This window comes from Malurus melanocephalus, unplaced genomic scaffold (genome assembly GCF_030028575.1).
Source record: "Malurus melanocephalus ecotype Western Australia unplaced genomic scaffold, MMel_1.1 scaffold_713, whole genome shotgun sequence".
Lineage (NCBI taxonomy): Eukaryota > Metazoa > Chordata > Aves > Passeriformes > Maluridae > Malurus > Malurus melanocephalus.
Genome location: NW_026623945.1, coordinates 118,877 through 134,882, shown reverse-complemented (window position 1 = coordinate 134,882; position 16,006 = coordinate 118,877). Strand labels below are relative to the sequence as shown.

Here is a 16,006-nt window from a genome sequence, read left to right as displayed (position 1 = left end):
GGCACCCCCCGCGCCGCGCCCCGGGACGGGGACACCCCGCCGGGGACACGGGCGGGCCCCCCCGGGGTACCAACACCCGCCCCGAGGGTCACAAAGACTCCTGGGGCACATCAGCACCCCCCCGGACACCCCCCGGGAACCCACCGGGAACCCACCGGGGACACAGAGCCCCCATTCCCGGGCACCAAACAGCCCCCCCGGGACAGCCCAGCGCCCGGGCTCACACCGGGGACGGAAACATCTCCCCCAGTGCACCCCCCGACCCCGCTGGGCAGCACCGGGGACACAAACACCCCCCGGACACGCCAACAGCCCCTCCGGACACTGCGATTGCCCCCGGGGACACAGAGACCCCCCCCGGGCACTCACCGGGGACACCCCAAATGCCCCACGGGACCCCTCCGGGAACACACCCCACCCTCCCCGGGCACCCACCCGAGTCCCCATCCCCCGCCCGATATCCTCTGGGGACACCTCAGCCCCCTCGGGTACCCCCCTGGCTGCACCGGGCCACGTCCTCCGGGGACCCTCCGGGGACCGGGACGCCCCCCGGCACCCTCCTGTGCTGTGGGGGAGCCTGGGGACACCCCCGGAAGGGTCCCTGCACCCCCAAACCCGGAACCCCCCCCGTGCTGCATCCAGGGACAGGGACACCCCTCTGTCACCCCCCCGTGCTGTACTCAGGGACAGGGACCCCTACAGTCACCCCCAAAATTGCACCCACAAAGAAGGGCAACCCCCCCGAGCATCCCTCAGAAACCCCCCCTGCACTATTTGAGGGACAGGGACACCCCCCGGGCACCCCAATCCCCCCTCTTCAGCCACACTCGAGCCCAGGGATGGGGACAGCCCTGGACACCCCATCCCGCACCCAGGGACAGGGACACGCCTTGGGGACCCCCCCGCAGCGGGACAAGGACACTCCAGCTCACGGCAGGGGTTGGGGGCCCCCTGAACCCCCCGGGCCGCGCAGGTCACGCGTGGGGCAGAGCTCAGCCCGGCCCGCACCGGGATGGGGGGGACAGGGCAGGGGGGTCMCSTCCCTCCGTCCCCGYGGCCACCGAGAACYGGYTGTGGGGAGCAGGGRGGGAGCAGGACCCCCTCCCGTCCCGGTGACCCCGTGGGAGCCCCCACCCCTCGCGTGGGCCGTGTCCCCCCCTCCCCGTGACGCCAGCGGGGGTTGAGAGCAGCAGCGTTCGGTGCGCGGAGCGGCTGCGCCGGGGCCGATGGCTGCGGCACCGCGGTGACTTCACCGCCCGCCCCGCGCATTGGCTGCGCCCGCCGCCGCTGCGACACCCCCGGGCCCCCCCGGCACCGACACCGGCACCCCCGGCACTGATACCTGCACCCCCGGGCCCCCCGGCACCGATACCRGCACCCCCGGGCCCCCCCAGCACCCCCGGGCCCCCCCGGCACTGATACCGGCACCTCTGGGACCCCTCCCTCACTGCCATCGGTACTTTCAAACCCCCCATCGCTGATATCGGCACCCCCGGACCCCCCTCACTGCCACCMCTGTTCTCAACCCCCCCTCACTGCCATCGTCACCCCCGGACCCTTCCCCATCTCCATCAACCCCCCCGGACCCCCGTCCCTGCCATCGGCCCCTCCCCCTGCTCAGCTCTGCAGCCCCCGGCCCCGCTCTGCCTCCGCCCTCTTCTCCCCCTCTGTTGGGGGATGCTGGAGGGGATTTGCAGCTTGGGGTCACCACGGTGGAGTCCTGGCCAGCCCCCCCAAATCTGCCCAAATTCCTGCTTTTCCAGGCCCTGCTGGCCGCTCCTGCAGCCCGTGCTGGGGCAAACCGGGCCTTTGTGAGTGCTGCTAATGAGGGCTCCCCAATTAGCGCGGGCTGGGGGGCTGAGTTGTGATGCCCCCACTGTTGAGGGGTCTGCAGGGGGGACAGGGATGGTTCCTTCCCCTCCTGGGGCTCCTCCGTATTCCCGAATTGCCCCCGCCGCCATGTGGGTCACGGAGCCGGGAATGACAGGRCAGCAGAGCCGGCACCCACAGCCCCGGGGCACCCACGGGTGCTGGGGACACCCAGGGCTGGGCGGGGGCTTGGCCGGCCCGCAGGGGACCCTGTCATTGTGCGGGGGCTGGGACAGTGGCAGCGTGTTCACGGCGTGTGTGATGTGTGTGCAATGTGTATGCAATGTGTGTGCAGGGTGTGTGATGTGTGTGTACTGTGTGTGCAATATGTGCTTACTGTGTGTGTGATGTGTGCTCACTGCGTGTGCGATGCATGTGCGATGTGCGTGTGATGTGTGTGCACTGCGTGCTCTCCATGTGCTCACTGTGTGTGATATGTGTGATGCGCATGCACCGCGTGCTCTCCGTGTGCTCCCCGTGTGCTGCGTGTCTTCTGCGTGTTCCCCACGAGTCACTGTGCCCTCTGTGCCCACCCTGTGCCCCCCCCGGGTGGCCCTGGCGTGACCTTGGCGTGTTTGCCGCTTGCCTGGCACACGCTCTTGCCGTGCTTGTCACACATGCTTTGCACACTCCCTGCACAGTGTCACGGGTGTGGTGACAGTGCCGGGTCTCAGCAGGGACACTGGGACGGGCTCCCCTTCCCGGGGCTCATCCACGCCCAGGGAACGTGCACAGAACCGCACACGCGTGTGCAAGGGCAGAGCAGGAGCGGCAGAGCCTCGGCCCGGGGGGTGTTTGCACACCCACACACACTCACACAGACCCACACATACCCCAAAACTCACACATGTGATCACGTGTGTGCACACGGTTTATCCCGGTGTACCACACGTGTTTCCCCCACGGGACCGAGGCTCTCCCTCTCCCCCTGCCCGGTGGGTGCAGGGTCCGGCCAAAATCCCCCCCTGGGGTCCGGTTTGACCCCCCGGTCTGGGGCTCCCTCTGCGGGGACACAGCGCCCACGGACGGGGACAGGGCCCAGCCGGCCCTGGGCATCTCCCAGCCCCCAGCTCAGCGCTGCTTTCCCAGGAATTCTGATGGATTTACCCCCCAGCCCCTCCCTCATCCCGCTCACATCCAGTGTCCCAGGGGTGCAAGCCCAGCACCAGCCGAGACAGCTGAATCCGCTGATGGTGAGCCCCGCTGTGTCCCCAAAGTGTCACCTGTCCCCACACCTCTGTGCCACCCGCACCCACGATTTCGTGGGGTCTCCCGGAGCTGCCGGAGCCCCACATTCCAAGAGTGGCCGAGGGAAAACAGGAAAGCGAGCGGGGCTGTGCCGGAAGGCGGCTATTGTTGGCCAGGGAGCAGAGGGAGCGTGAGGGGCCGGAGGTGTCGTGGCCACCGTGTCAGCCCTCTGTGCCCTGAGCCACTCGTGGCTGCCCACTCCCCCTGGATGTGCCCCAGCATGGGCAGGGCCAGCTCGGGGCTGTCCAGGGCTTCCCCTCCCACCCCAATGCTCTGCTTTGGAAAGGAAAATAAATAAATCTCCTTTTTCTGTGTGTTACTTCCCCGGCCCGAGGAGGGCCCGGCTTCCCCTGGAAGCAGGAGGATTTGGAGGCCTGGCTCTGTGTCAAGTGAAAAATCCTACAAAAAACCTGGAATTTCCTGCTGGGCAGAAACCCGGAGGTTTGACACTCATGGTGCTGGGGAGGGACAGGAGGGGTGGGAGGGATGGGGGACACGAGGGACACAGGGGACACACACACACCACACCCAAGGCACACATGGCTGTGCTTCCTGTGGCAGTGGATCCTCGATCTTCCTCCTTGCCTTGAAGCCACTGGGGGAATTCTGGCAGCTCCTGCCAGGCCTCCAGCACACCCCAAGTCCCCACCCTGCCACCATGGGGTTGTCCCCCRGGTCACAGCCCTGCTCCCTCACGCCCATCTGCTGCAGGGAAGGGGCTGGACAAACCCGCCTTGGCTTTCCCAGCTCCTTTGCACCCACATTTCGAGGCTGCCCCCTTGCCCAGCCCGTTCCAGGGACAGTTGGGGACATGCAGAGTGACAGTGGATCACATGGAGGGAGATGGTGGCATTGTGCCCCAGTGTCCCCAGCTGGAGGAGGTGCCATCAGGTGAGGGAGCAGCTGGAACCCAGGAGGGAAGTGCCACTGAGGGTCCAGACACACCTGGGGCAGTTCCACCCCAAAAACACCTCACAGAGGAGACACCAGTTCAATGGGGAACATCTCCCATCCCCCACTGCCCAGCGGGGCCATGGCCAGTCCTGGCCCTGACACCCCACACCAGACAAAATCAGGGGACAATGACATGTGGGTGATGGGACTGAGACATTGGGGATGGTGGGAGTGGGACATGGGGATGGTGGGAGTGGGACGGGGCTTGGCCCAGGGATCTGCTGGAAAGATGGACCAGGGAGGGAAACGCCTGCAGTGCCCAAAGCAGGGGCAGGAGCTGCAGGAGTTGTGGTTTTGGGGAGTCTGGGGAGAAGGGCAGGGAGGGGCTCACGCTGTGCCACAGTGGGGTCCCACCTTGGTTGATATCAAGATGGGAGAAGCATTTCCAGCAGGATTTTAAACACCTCGGGCTCTTTTCACCCTTTTCCATCCTCCCAGTTCCCTGGGAAGGGGGCAAATCCACAGGAGCAGCCCTGACCCGCCGAAGCTGGGCCACTTGGGGAAAGATCTGTGAGTACTCAACAAATGTTTAAATATGTATAATCATTTATAAATACATATTTAACTAAAACAATTTTTTARAAGTTAAAAATATTGCCATGGTAAGCAGGTGTGCTTTTTAGCTAAAACACCCAGCRCTGCCACTTTTGCTTTATTGSCTTTGTCCCCTGTTGTCGTTCATTAAATTTTTCAAATTCTAACGCAAAAATAAGCTTTGTGTCTCACAGGGGGGATGTGGCAGGAAGACGTGCAGGCTGGCACATCGCACATTTTCTTAGAAGGAGCAGAAAAACTCCCAAACCAGCAAAAAATTCCCCTTTTGCTTCCTTGGAAAGGGCACAGAAACCACAGCAGGGCCTGTACACCCCGTGGGTGCCRGTGGCTGTGTCTTTGCAGGGATTTTTTCACCGGGACCAAAACTGATGGTGGGGCAGCAGCGGGTGAGGAGGGAGCCGCTGTCCCCGCAGGTGCTCGGGTGTCGGTGTCACCCGCGGGGACGGGACATGCACTCCTGGCTCGGCTGCTTTCCCAGAAGCGTCCCAGGTCCTGCCCGTGTTCCTGGAGCTGCTGGCCCGTGGCCTGGCCTGTGCCATACAAGGGACAGGGAGCACGTGCCATGCTGGTGACTGTTCCCATGTCCCAGGAACGGCTGTCACCTCTGCATGGAGCCCAAAAGCGGAGCGGAGCAAACACAGGGCACCGTTCCCCTGCCAGGGAGGAGGCGGGTGCGGGGCAGGGCTGGGGGGCTGCCAGGGACCCTGGGGAATCTGGCCCCAGAGGCGTCAGCTGTCCAGGGAAAACAGAACAAACAAAAAGCTCATCGCAGAGCTTGGAAAGAGTCCACTGCCTGCATGGGGATGAGGGACGGAGGCGCTGCCAAGGTCTGGGGGGTGGGAACTGTGGCAGAGCTGTGTGGGGACATATCCTGTGCCACCTGTGCTCCTCCTTCCCCAGCTCCAAAGGTGCGAGGGGAGCAAGCACAGAATGAGGCAGCACCTCCTGGGGATGGGAAGGCTGCCCATGGCCCCACAGCCCCTTCAGAGGGGCCCCACGCTGCCTCTGTGCCCAGAGCTGGAGGGGCAGGGCAGGGTAAGGACATCCTTGTGTCACAGCACAGCCCCAGCAATACTCCCAGCAGTGACATCCCCATCCTCACCCAGGGGGACGTGGCTCTGGCACAGACCCCACGGACACACAGCCACCAGTGCCACAGGATTCCCCAGCCCCTGCTCCCCCTYGGCTTCTGTGCAAAGGCTGCCCCCACTCCCAGCTTCCCACTTTGAGCAAACCCTAAAACGACCTGTGACGAATGCCCTGGACTCTTCCACCAAAGCAGTGATGGTCTACTCTGGGATCCAGGGCAGGAAAAGGCCAGAGCCAGGCCAAGAAATCTGGGAAACCCACAAAGGACCCCAGAAGCATGGGTGCTGGTGAGCCCTGAACCAATTGTGGGATCAGTGTATGGAGAGAGGGTGGCTTTTCCTTATTTATTTTCCTTTGGATGAGTCCAATTTGAGATTTGAATTCCCCCTAATCTGCAGCTGGACTGCACATCTGTGATCTCCTCTGGAGCTGGGACACATCTCAAGRTCTGGATTTCTTTCCTGAGGGATCCTTCCCCACCCAGGGGGGAGAGACCCTTACTCATAACAGCTCTGTGGTGAGTTCCTGACACCACTCTGGATTAACACCAATGAAAMCCATCAGTTAATTCCTTCAGACATAAACCATTGTCCAAATCTGAGACTAGGACTGGACCTGGCTGTGCCTAAGGTCCATCAGGAGTTCAGGAAGCAGGGGRGTGTTCTCTGAGCCTTGTGCTCAGCAGWAGGGTCTCTCATACCCTTTTGCACCTTCAGGCTCAGTGTGAATCATTCCAGTTCCATTTCAATTCGATTTTCCTTAGTCTTGTACATCCATGTAGGAAGTACTGGGGGGAACCTCGCCATTGTACTTAAATTACACTTTCATAAATTCGTATTAAAATAACTTCTGCCAACAGCATTGATTGTGACTATTTGAGCGACCCTAAATCACTCATCTGTGACAAATTAATGTCATTGGCAGGATCCTAAATCCRGATTCATGGCRGAATTGAGGCCCTGAAGATSGTGAGCTGCTCAGGAGCCCAGCAGRGGAGRCCCAGGGCGAGCCACGGCTTCCTGGGAACAGCAGGRAAGGAGCCTTTCCCTCGGAACATACGGCAGCCGCAGCCCCCTCGGTGCYGCCAGCCCGTGCCTGCTCCAGCTCCGGGGCAGGTGCCATCTGTGCTTTTTGGGAAGGGACCAGCCCCGCAGAGGGGAGCCCCAGGCACGATACCCGCTCAGCTCAGGCCCTGCAGTGCAGATCTGCAAAGCTGTTCTCTGTTCTCTCAGCAAAGCCTTGGTGCTGCCTCTGCACCTCACCAGAGTGCCTGGGGAGATGARCGATGGAAGGACCGAGGGGTCCTGGGCACGACTGAACACCCTCACCAGGCTGGGTTCAGCTTGGGGGGCTCMATTTGGGGTGCTCAGTCCTGGGAACTCAGCTCAGGGGGCTCAGTTTGGGGTGCTCAGCTCTGGCAATTCAACCCTGGGAGCTTAGTTTGGGGTGCTTAGCATTGAGAACTCAGCACTGGGAGCTGAGTTTGGGGTTTCAGCTCTGGGGGCTCAGTCTGGAGGGCTCAGCATTGGGAAATCAGCTTGGGGTGCTTAACCTGAAGGGCTCAGCTTGGGGGGACTCAGTTTGGGGTGGTCAGCACTGGAGGATCAGCACTAGGAGGTCAGTTTGGGGTAGTCAGCATTGGGGCTCAGTTCTGGAGGCTCAGTTTGGGGTGCTCAGTCCTCAGGGCTGTTTGGGATGCTCAGTCCTGGGGGCTCAGTTCTGGAGGCTCAGCTTGGGATGCTTAACCTGAAGGGCTCAGCTCTGGGGGGACTCAGTTTGGGGTGCTCAGCACTGGGGGATCAGCACTAGGGGGTCAGTTTGGGGTAGTCAGCACTGGGGCTCAGCTCTGGAGGCTCAGTTCGGGGTGCTCAGTCCTCAGGGCTCAGTTTGGGGAGCTCAATACTAGGGCTCAGCTTGGGGTGCTCAGCACTGGGGGGCCAGCCCTGGGGCCTCAGCACTAGGGGATCAGTTTGGGGTAGTCAGCACTGGGGCTCAGCTCTGGAGGCTCAGTTTTGGGTGCTCAGTCCTCGGGCTCAGTTTGGGAGGCTCAGTACTAGGGCTCAGCTCTGGGGGCTCACTTTAGGGTACTCAGCACTGGGTGCCCAGCCCTGGGGGCTCAGTTTGGGGTACTCAGCACTGGGTGCTCAGCCCTGGGGGCTCCGTTTGGGGTGCTCCCAGCTGCCTGCTCCCTGCAGCACTCGCAGCTGCAGCTCAGGAGCGAGTAAACACGAGATGAAAGCCTGAGGAGATGAAAGCGGGGCTGGGGCTGCCGGGGCAGGGGCAGAGGCAGAGCGGGGCTGGGCTGCGGCTCCACAGACCTGTCTGGGCAACATCCTGCACTGCCGGGCGTGGGGGCCGGGCTCAGCCACCTCCAGCCCTGCCACATCTCCCACAAAGTCGATTCTTCTCCTCCTCCGCCTCCTCCGGTGGCTCAGCYGTCTCACGTGAGAGCAGGCAGGTCTTTCCCCCCAAAAGGAAGGGGGSCAGAGTTGTTTGGGTGCCACACTGAGCCCCGGACTCAGCACCCACAGCATTCCAGGGGGTGTGAAAAGGGAAGCCGAGGAACAGCAGCAGAACTGCCCTCCCGGCTCTGGGAGCTGCCCCGGCACYGCTCCCCACCCACCTGCAGCCCCAGCAGGGCTCAGGGCCTTGCAGGTGTCCTGGTTTCAGCTGGGATAYAGCCAGTTCTCTCCCCAGCAGCCGGTACAGGGCCGTGTTTGGGCTTTGGGATGATTAGGATGAGAATAACTCTGATAACACACCGATGTTTGGGTGTTGCTGAGYGCTRCTTACCCTAAGCCAAGGACTTTGTGTGTCCCGTGCTCTGCCAGCAAGGAGGGGCACAAAAACTGRGGAGAGCAGGGCTGGGACAGCTGACCAGAGGGATATTCCACACCAAGGAACAGCATGTTCTCTGGYTGGGCTGCACCCACAAACACTGGGAGAGGGGCTGGAGGGTGGTCCCAGCACATCCAGCATGCAGGGGAACWGGCAGGAGCTGCTACTGCAGGCAGGGAACAGGAAGAACCACAGCTGGGGAGCCCCTCACTCCCCTCCTGGCCAGGAAAACAATGTGCATACCCCAAMTGCAGAGTTTATCCCAATTGAGGCACCAACCTCAGTGGCTGCACCCCGGGCTCCTTCCCATGGCAACAGAGCCTCTTGGGGAGCTGGAGTCCCTCTCCCCTGCCCACTTCCACTCAGATCTGAGCCAGAACAGCTCGGGGACAAGGACATTGCAGACACAAGTCAGGACAACCCCGGGCTGCTGGTCAGGCCCCAGAGCCTCGGGAACAACCCGGACCTGGCACCTGGAGAGCAGGAGGAACCCAAGCACCCTGCCAGGATCCACGCCAGGAGCACACACCCAGCTCTGCAGCGCTATCCCYGAGGAGCCCAACCAGCCCGTGTTTGTTTTGCTGATGGGAAGGCTCTGACGAACGTGCAGTCACGAGACKCTCGGCGGCGGCGTGTGCTGTGTAAATACAACATAATTTATTGGTTCCATTGCAGAGCACGAGTGGTATTTGTACGAGTGTCCTAACGGCAGGACGAGAAACGAGAGTCACGTATGTACAGATTGCAGGGCACGGGAATGCTTTGTAAGGAACAAGTGGTTAATGGTGCAGTTTGGTCACTCTCTGCTCCCCAGATCCTAGGTAGAGCCACTACCTACCTGGGGGTGCTGCCAAGCTCTCCTTGTGCAAGCAGCAGGCAAGGCTGGGGGGCTCTGGCTGCAGAGCAGAGATTTTGGTCCCAGATGTGCACAGCTGGGCAGGGAGCAGGCTCCGTACCCCAGCGGGATGTGGTCCCAGCAGGGTCAGTGTACCACGAGGGATGAGGAGGGAGGAGAATCCTCCATTCCTGTCCCAGTGCTCACTCTCTGCTGGCTCCCACAAGGGGCTGCCAGTGTGGATCCGTGTCCCTGTGGGGACAGTGCTGAGCCACAGCTGGGCTGGGTGTGCAGAGCTCAGCTCAGGGCTGGGCTGAGACACAAGGACAGATTCCCATTTCAACAGCAGCAGGCATGGGACAAACTTCAGTGCCAGCTGGTTCAGAGGGATCACACCAGAATCAGCCCTCAGGGACAGGTGGGCACAGAGCAGCTCTGCCCCAAACCTGGACTCACAGCCCGTGGAAGAGGCACTGGGGGATCCACATCCACCAGCAATTCCTCCCCATCCCGTACCCTGCTGCCTCCAGAGGTGGGAAATGTGTATCCCAAGGGAAGTACCGCTTCCATGGCAGCCCCAGCTCCACGACACAGCTCTGTCTGAAGTGTCTGGCTCAGCTCACTTGAGGCACGGGGAAGAAGCAGCTCAGGGCAGCTCTTCCCCTCTCCAAGAGCCAAYATTCCCATCAGGTGGCCCACAAAATATTTTCTTTCTTTTTTATAGAAATTACTATAAAAAACTAGTTAATCTAGAGCATCTTTAAAAAAATATTCCTGCAGTATCACAGTTTTACATTGAAACTCATTAAAAATATATAATTTCTTAAACGAAACGTCTCTGTTCTCCCCTTGAATCATGTCTCCAACATGGGATTGGGGCTCGGAGTCCTCGGAAAAGGGGCCGAGGTGGGAGCAGGAAGATCTGAGCTCAGTGGCACATCCGGGAGGTCATTTCCTTCTGTCAAAGGGACAGAGAAGACAAGGGACTGTGAAGGAGGATCCAAGCTCCCAGGTGAGGGTGTGGATGAAAAACCCTCGTGGTTAGGTGTCAATACCCTCCTCAGGCACAGGTGACACTGCTGCCCACAGCTCCAGTGTGAACAGGGCCATGCTCCCCCCATTCCCATCCCCAGGACATCCCGGTCACATCCTGACTCCCAGGTTCCTGACATCACACTGCAAGGACAGCTGGTCCTGAATTTGGGTAATCAGCTCTGGAGGAGAATCTCAGAACCCTTAGGGTTGGGCAAGACTCCCAAGGTCAAGGAATCCAACATTACCSCAGCACTGCTGTGCCACCCATAAACCATGTCCCCAGCTGTCACATCCACATGTTTTTTGAGCACTTGCAGGGATGATGACTCCAACACTGCCCTGGGCAGACCCTTCCAGTACCTGTCACACCCTTTCAGTGAAGACATTTTCCCAAATATCCAATCTAAACCTGCCCTGGCACAGCTTGAGGCTGTTTCCTCTTGCCCCTTGTTACCTGGGACAAAACTGAGCCCCCCCTGCTGTCCCCTCCTATCAGGGAGTTGGGCAGAGCCACAAGATCCCCCCTGATCCCCCTTTGCTCCAGGCTGAGCCCCTTTCCCAGCTCCCTCAGTCTCTCCTGGTGCTCCAGACCCCTCCCCAGCTCCATTCCATTCCCTTCCCTGGACACCCTCCAGCCCTCCATGTCTTTACTGGAGTGAGGGACCCCAAACTGACCCCAGGATTTGAGGTGGGGCCTTCTGAGAAGGTTCCAGAGCCTTCTGTGACTCCCCCACCCCTGTGCTGGCCACAGACCCCAACAGCCCCACGTGCAGCTGGGCCCAGGCAGGCACTCACCAGGGGCTCCAGCTCCTTGGTGTCTATGAGATTGAATTCTTTCACAAAGTAGTAAAAGTGCTTGTAGCAGGTGTTGACGTGGGCCTCRGAGCCCATCTGGGTGATCCTGTCGAAGTGGTGGATGTAGACGTGGACAAAGACCCGGAAGAGCCTGGAGAGAATCTTCTTCACCACTGGGAGGAAGTTCTTGGGGAAGGGAGTACCTGGGAGGRAAGAGTGGCCATGAGAAACCTTCGGTCAAGTTAAAACTGGTTGCTTGGGGCTAAAATAAATTGGTAAAATGGACAGATTGAGGCAAAAGTGCTTCTGACCCTGATAAACTTCCAGCTTCCCTCTCCTTCTTCCTTTCCTTTGGATCAGATTTTTCAAAGCACAGATTTTTTAAGTGACTGAGTGATGCACTGCTGTGACTGAAAGCAGAGCCCACATTCTCAGCAGTTGTTTCAGTCAGTTTTCTTCTACTCCTGTTTGATRTATTTATATAAACAGTGCAAAACACCAGATACAACCAAGCAACTTCCCAAAGGAAAGGGCCGGTGCTGTTAACTCCCCACAGCTATCCCTTGTTTTGGTACATCTTCAGCTCTTGCGTTAAAAATTAAAGCTGTTAAGGTCCTCTTTGAAGGCCCCACGTCTGTGTTTGGCTGGGCCCCTGCAGCAGGGCAGTCTGGCCACACAGCCACCTCCATGGGATATCAGGGTGTAAAGTTCACACCGTTTTGGAGGAACAAGTTCAACCCTTTCCTTGYTCTGCCAGAGCTGCAGTGTTTCAGTCAGTGTTAAAGGATCTGCTAAAAGCTGAGCTGAAGGCAATAACAACTGCACAAACCCCAAACCACAGCCCTYGTGCTGTCGTAAGCTCATCCTGCAGCCCAGAACAGAACCACAGCCCCAGTGTGGTCTCCTGAGAGCTGCAGCAGAGCCCGTGCAGCACCAGGAGGAAAGGCTGGGGAGGGTTTGGTGCTTCAGCTGTCTCAAWACTGGCTCCCCTCCCCTCTCTGCCCACCCCAAACCAGGTTTAAGAAGTGTTTTGGCACAGTGGAGGATCCCTGTGGATGCTCAAGTGGCAGATGTGCCCCAAATAGAGGCCAACGGCATCCCATCAGAGCTCCAAAGGGATGAACGTGCGGCAGGAGGGAGGGAGGGAGGAAGCTCTGCTGCACTTGTCTCCTGCATCCTAGGAGATGGAAGTTCTGCACAGGCTTGGTTATATTTACCTGATTGTTTAGAGACTAAATTCTCCCATCTTCATCACAAAATAAAACAAAACCCAACAATCTCATCCCAAATCTGCATTTGGATATGGAGATTGAAGTGTCTTAGGCCAAATCCCCGTTTCCATGGCCCTGGCAGTAGATGAAACATGGCCCTTCCCCCCGCCATGTGCCAGCATCCCCACCCCTCAGGTGGCACAGAGGCAGCCAGTGTGGCCTCTGATGACACAGGGGGTGATCATGGCATGTGGCACCACCCCGAGGTGACACAGAGCTGTGCCTCAGACCTGGGCTGGCCATCAGCTCCCAGAGAGCCACCCTGCACGCAGCATAGCCACCTCAGAGACTCACTGCTCTAAGGGCAACCTCCTGTTCCACTGCCTCCAGGGATCCATGGCTCCCACTGGGATCTGACACAGCCCTGGCTATTTTAGCACTGCAGAAGAGCTGCAAAGGGCTCAGGGCACCGCTCACCTCTGAGCAGCACAGAAACAGCTCTGCTACAGGGGTCAGCTGTGCTGCAGCATCTCCTGGAACAGCAAAGGGGCTCCAGGAGAAGGTTCTGTGCTCACCTCCCTCCCTAGAGCCCCAGCTGGAACCCAAACTCACCGACATTGGTGGGGAAGATGTCCTCGTTGTTGATCTGCACCTCGATCCAGTCCATGAGCAGGTTCATGTACTGGGGAGCTGACAGGGCCGTGGGTTTGCGGTACTTGTGCTCGTCCTGCCACCGGTACTCGTACTTGGGGCCCCCCGACATGACGGGGCACGACTGCTCYGTGCAATAGTCACTGATGGTGCCGTAGATGAGGTTGATGCGGTTGAAGAAGTCCACGACGTGCACGGCCACCCAGTCGTTCTGCTCCTCGCCCGGYGGCAGCTGCACGGCCACCTTCAAGTCCAGGCCGGCGTTGAGCGAGGCCTGGGCCTTCTTGTGCAGCTCAAAGCGCTGAGTGCCCGGCTCGAACTTGCGCTTGGGCCGGAAGGTTTTGTCTTTATTGAACACTTGCTTTAGAGCGTGGGACATTTTCCTTCTCTCGTCTCTTCCAGGCCCGCAGTGGTGACAGCCGGAGGCGCGGCCACTTCCCGGAGCAGGGCTGGGGAGACTCTGATCTTCACAGAAAGCTCCCTCTGCTCATCTGGTCCTGATCTGCAACACAGCACAGAAGGGCAGCGATTAGGAGCAGCTCTCTCAACAGGAAACCTTGTCTAAATCCCATAGGAAGAGATCTGGGATGCCATCTGGGCTCTTGCCCCACATCTGAGAAGGGGGGGAGCCCACAGCAGCTTTCCTTCCTCCCCCTTCCCTTCCCTTCYCCAGCTGGAGCAGAGAGGAAGCTYGGCTGGGGGGTGACCTGGGCAGAACGGAGTCACCTCCTGACCTGTTCCATGTGGGAATGAAAGAACAGACCCCACAGCCACAGGGTCTGCCACTCACCCCAACACTGCCACACCGTGAGACCCCAACCCTGCAGAAACTCCACCACCTGCTTTGGCAACAAAGAAAGGTAAAACCAGCTGGGTTTCACCCAGATCCTGTTTTTCACTTGTGCATCCCCCCTTTGGGAGCAAGGCTGGGTCATGTCAGCCCACAACACAGCTCAGAGCTGCTGCCAGACACCCCCCACCAAAGCAGCCACTGAAAGTGAGAGACAGGAACCAAGGGGCGGAGGGGAACGAGAAGAAGAAGTCACAGCTCAGGAACCCGGAAAGCAAATATCCTGAAATAACACCAGCCCTGAGAGCAGCCACAGCCTCTTCTGCAGGTGAACACGGACCATAAAAATATCTCTCATTTCAGTTTACAAATTGAAAAGTGGAAGATGAGGGAAAGCTCATCTTCCTCTTCCAGCCTGCAGAAAAGAATCAGCTCCAAGGGTGAGAYGCAAGTTGAGATCTGAAGGGATGCTGACGAGAAACACAGCTCTGTTTATCTGTAGCTAATTATACCTCCTTTGTTCCCATATCCAGCCCCTCGCAGAATTTGTGTCAGGCTGCTCTTTGATGGAAGCTTAAGGCAGAAAGCTTTGTGWACCAAAAATATTATTTTACATGTGCTGGACAGAGAAATGAATAAAGTAACAAAAATTAAGCCGATGCCTTAAATAGCATAAATAATTTTGCATAATTTCATAAGCAAGCAAGCAAAAAAAAAAAACCCTTTCCCAAACAGAATCCGCTTGGATTTACATGAGGCCACAGTGTTGTTCCAATAGGTAAATAGTGTCCTCAGATGCTGGCAAGCACATCCCAAACTCAAGGTCACGACTACCGCGGCTGCAATCGAGCCCRTCTCCAGCAGATGCTGCAGTGCTAATCAGCAGTTCTTCTCTGGAGAAAGATTAAAAAGCTTTAAAGCCAAGGCCTCTTGTTTCCTTATTTAATTACAGTGAGGAAGAAACCCCAAACCACTCCAGTTCACCCCACTAAGAACAGACTCAACATTTCCTGCGGGAATGGGCTCAGTAACCTCTTCCGGGCAGGAGMTGAGAGATCCCGACTCCAACATGGGCTGTGACGAGTTGGGAGAAACCCTCAAAGCATTTTAATGTGGTTCAGTGAGATCCACCCTGGTCTGTGGGGTGAATGCACAGCAKATATTTCATCACAGAATGGTTTGAGGTGGAAGGGACCTTAAAGACCATCCAGTTCCAATCCCCTGCCATGGGCAGGGACACTTTCCACAAGACCAGGTTGCTTCAAGCCCCATCCAACCTGGCCATCCTGCTGCCAAAACAGCTGCTGCGACCCTGTGAGCCACCTCGGGGGAGGAAAACCCAGCACAAACCCCTGGCAGACGTGTCCTTTGGAGCGTGATCCCGCCCCAGACGTGGCAGAAGAAGAAGTGAAGGGCGTGGAGGGACAGCTGAGCAGTGCTGGTTACCGGGAGCTGTGTCACAGCCTGGCCACACCCTGCAGCGGCACCGGAAGCTCCAGGGACTGCGCCCACCCCGGAGCTGAGGCACAGTCCCCACGGAATCAGCAATGTGGGCAGCAGGTGCTGAGGCTGCTGCTGCTTCCAGCAGAAAATCCAGGGAAGCACTTGCATGCAATGAGTTGCCTGCACTGGAGATGGAGGAAAACACGTCCTTTCACACAAGAAACCACAAAGCAGTGGCAGCACCGCCCTCCACACACTCCCCAGAGCACCACAGCATCCCTGGTGCAGTGTGACTCCATCCCTGCTGGTGGATCTGGGGGATCTGCACTGCAGGGCCTGGGAGGGATGAGGACGGGGTAAAACCCAACCGTAAAACTGAACATTCCCTGGCTTTGGCCACACACATCAAGGAACAAACACTTGGATACTGAGCATTTTTCTCATTTGAGCAGGATGGAGAGAGTTTTTATGGAATCCCAGAATATCCTGAGTCAGAAGGGCTCACAAGGACCATCAGTCCAACCCTGGCCCTGCCCAGACCCCCCAACARCCCCACCCTGTTCATCCCTGGCAGCGCTGTCCAAACGCTCCTGCAGCTCTGGCAGCCTCGGGGCCGGGACCATTCCCTGGGGAGCCTGGGCAGTGCCAGCACCCTCTGGGGACAGAAGAACCTTTCCCTGAGATCCATCCCAA

At 58.8% G+C, this 16,006-nt stretch overlaps 1 protein-coding gene across 1 annotated transcript in view; it reads right to left on the bottom strand.

Moving 5' to 3' along the window:
* Window positions 1-9,188: 9,188 nt before the first annotated feature.
* Window positions 9,189-16,006, bottom strand: part of MOB3A (MOB kinase activator 3A) — an 8,838-nt gene continuing 2,020 nt past the window's right edge. The window contains exons 2-4 of the mRNA XM_057384513.1: window positions 13,042-13,582; window positions 11,219-11,421; window positions 9,189-10,346 (exon numbers count right to left, since the gene is read on the bottom strand). Coding sequence (XP_057240496.1) covers window positions 10,317-10,346; window positions 11,219-11,421; window positions 13,042-13,459 — 651 coding nt within the window. The 5' untranslated portion in view covers window positions 13,460-13,582 and the 3' untranslated portion in view covers window positions 9,189-10,316. The remainder of the gene's footprint in view (window positions 10,347-11,218; window positions 11,422-13,041; window positions 13,583-16,006) is intronic.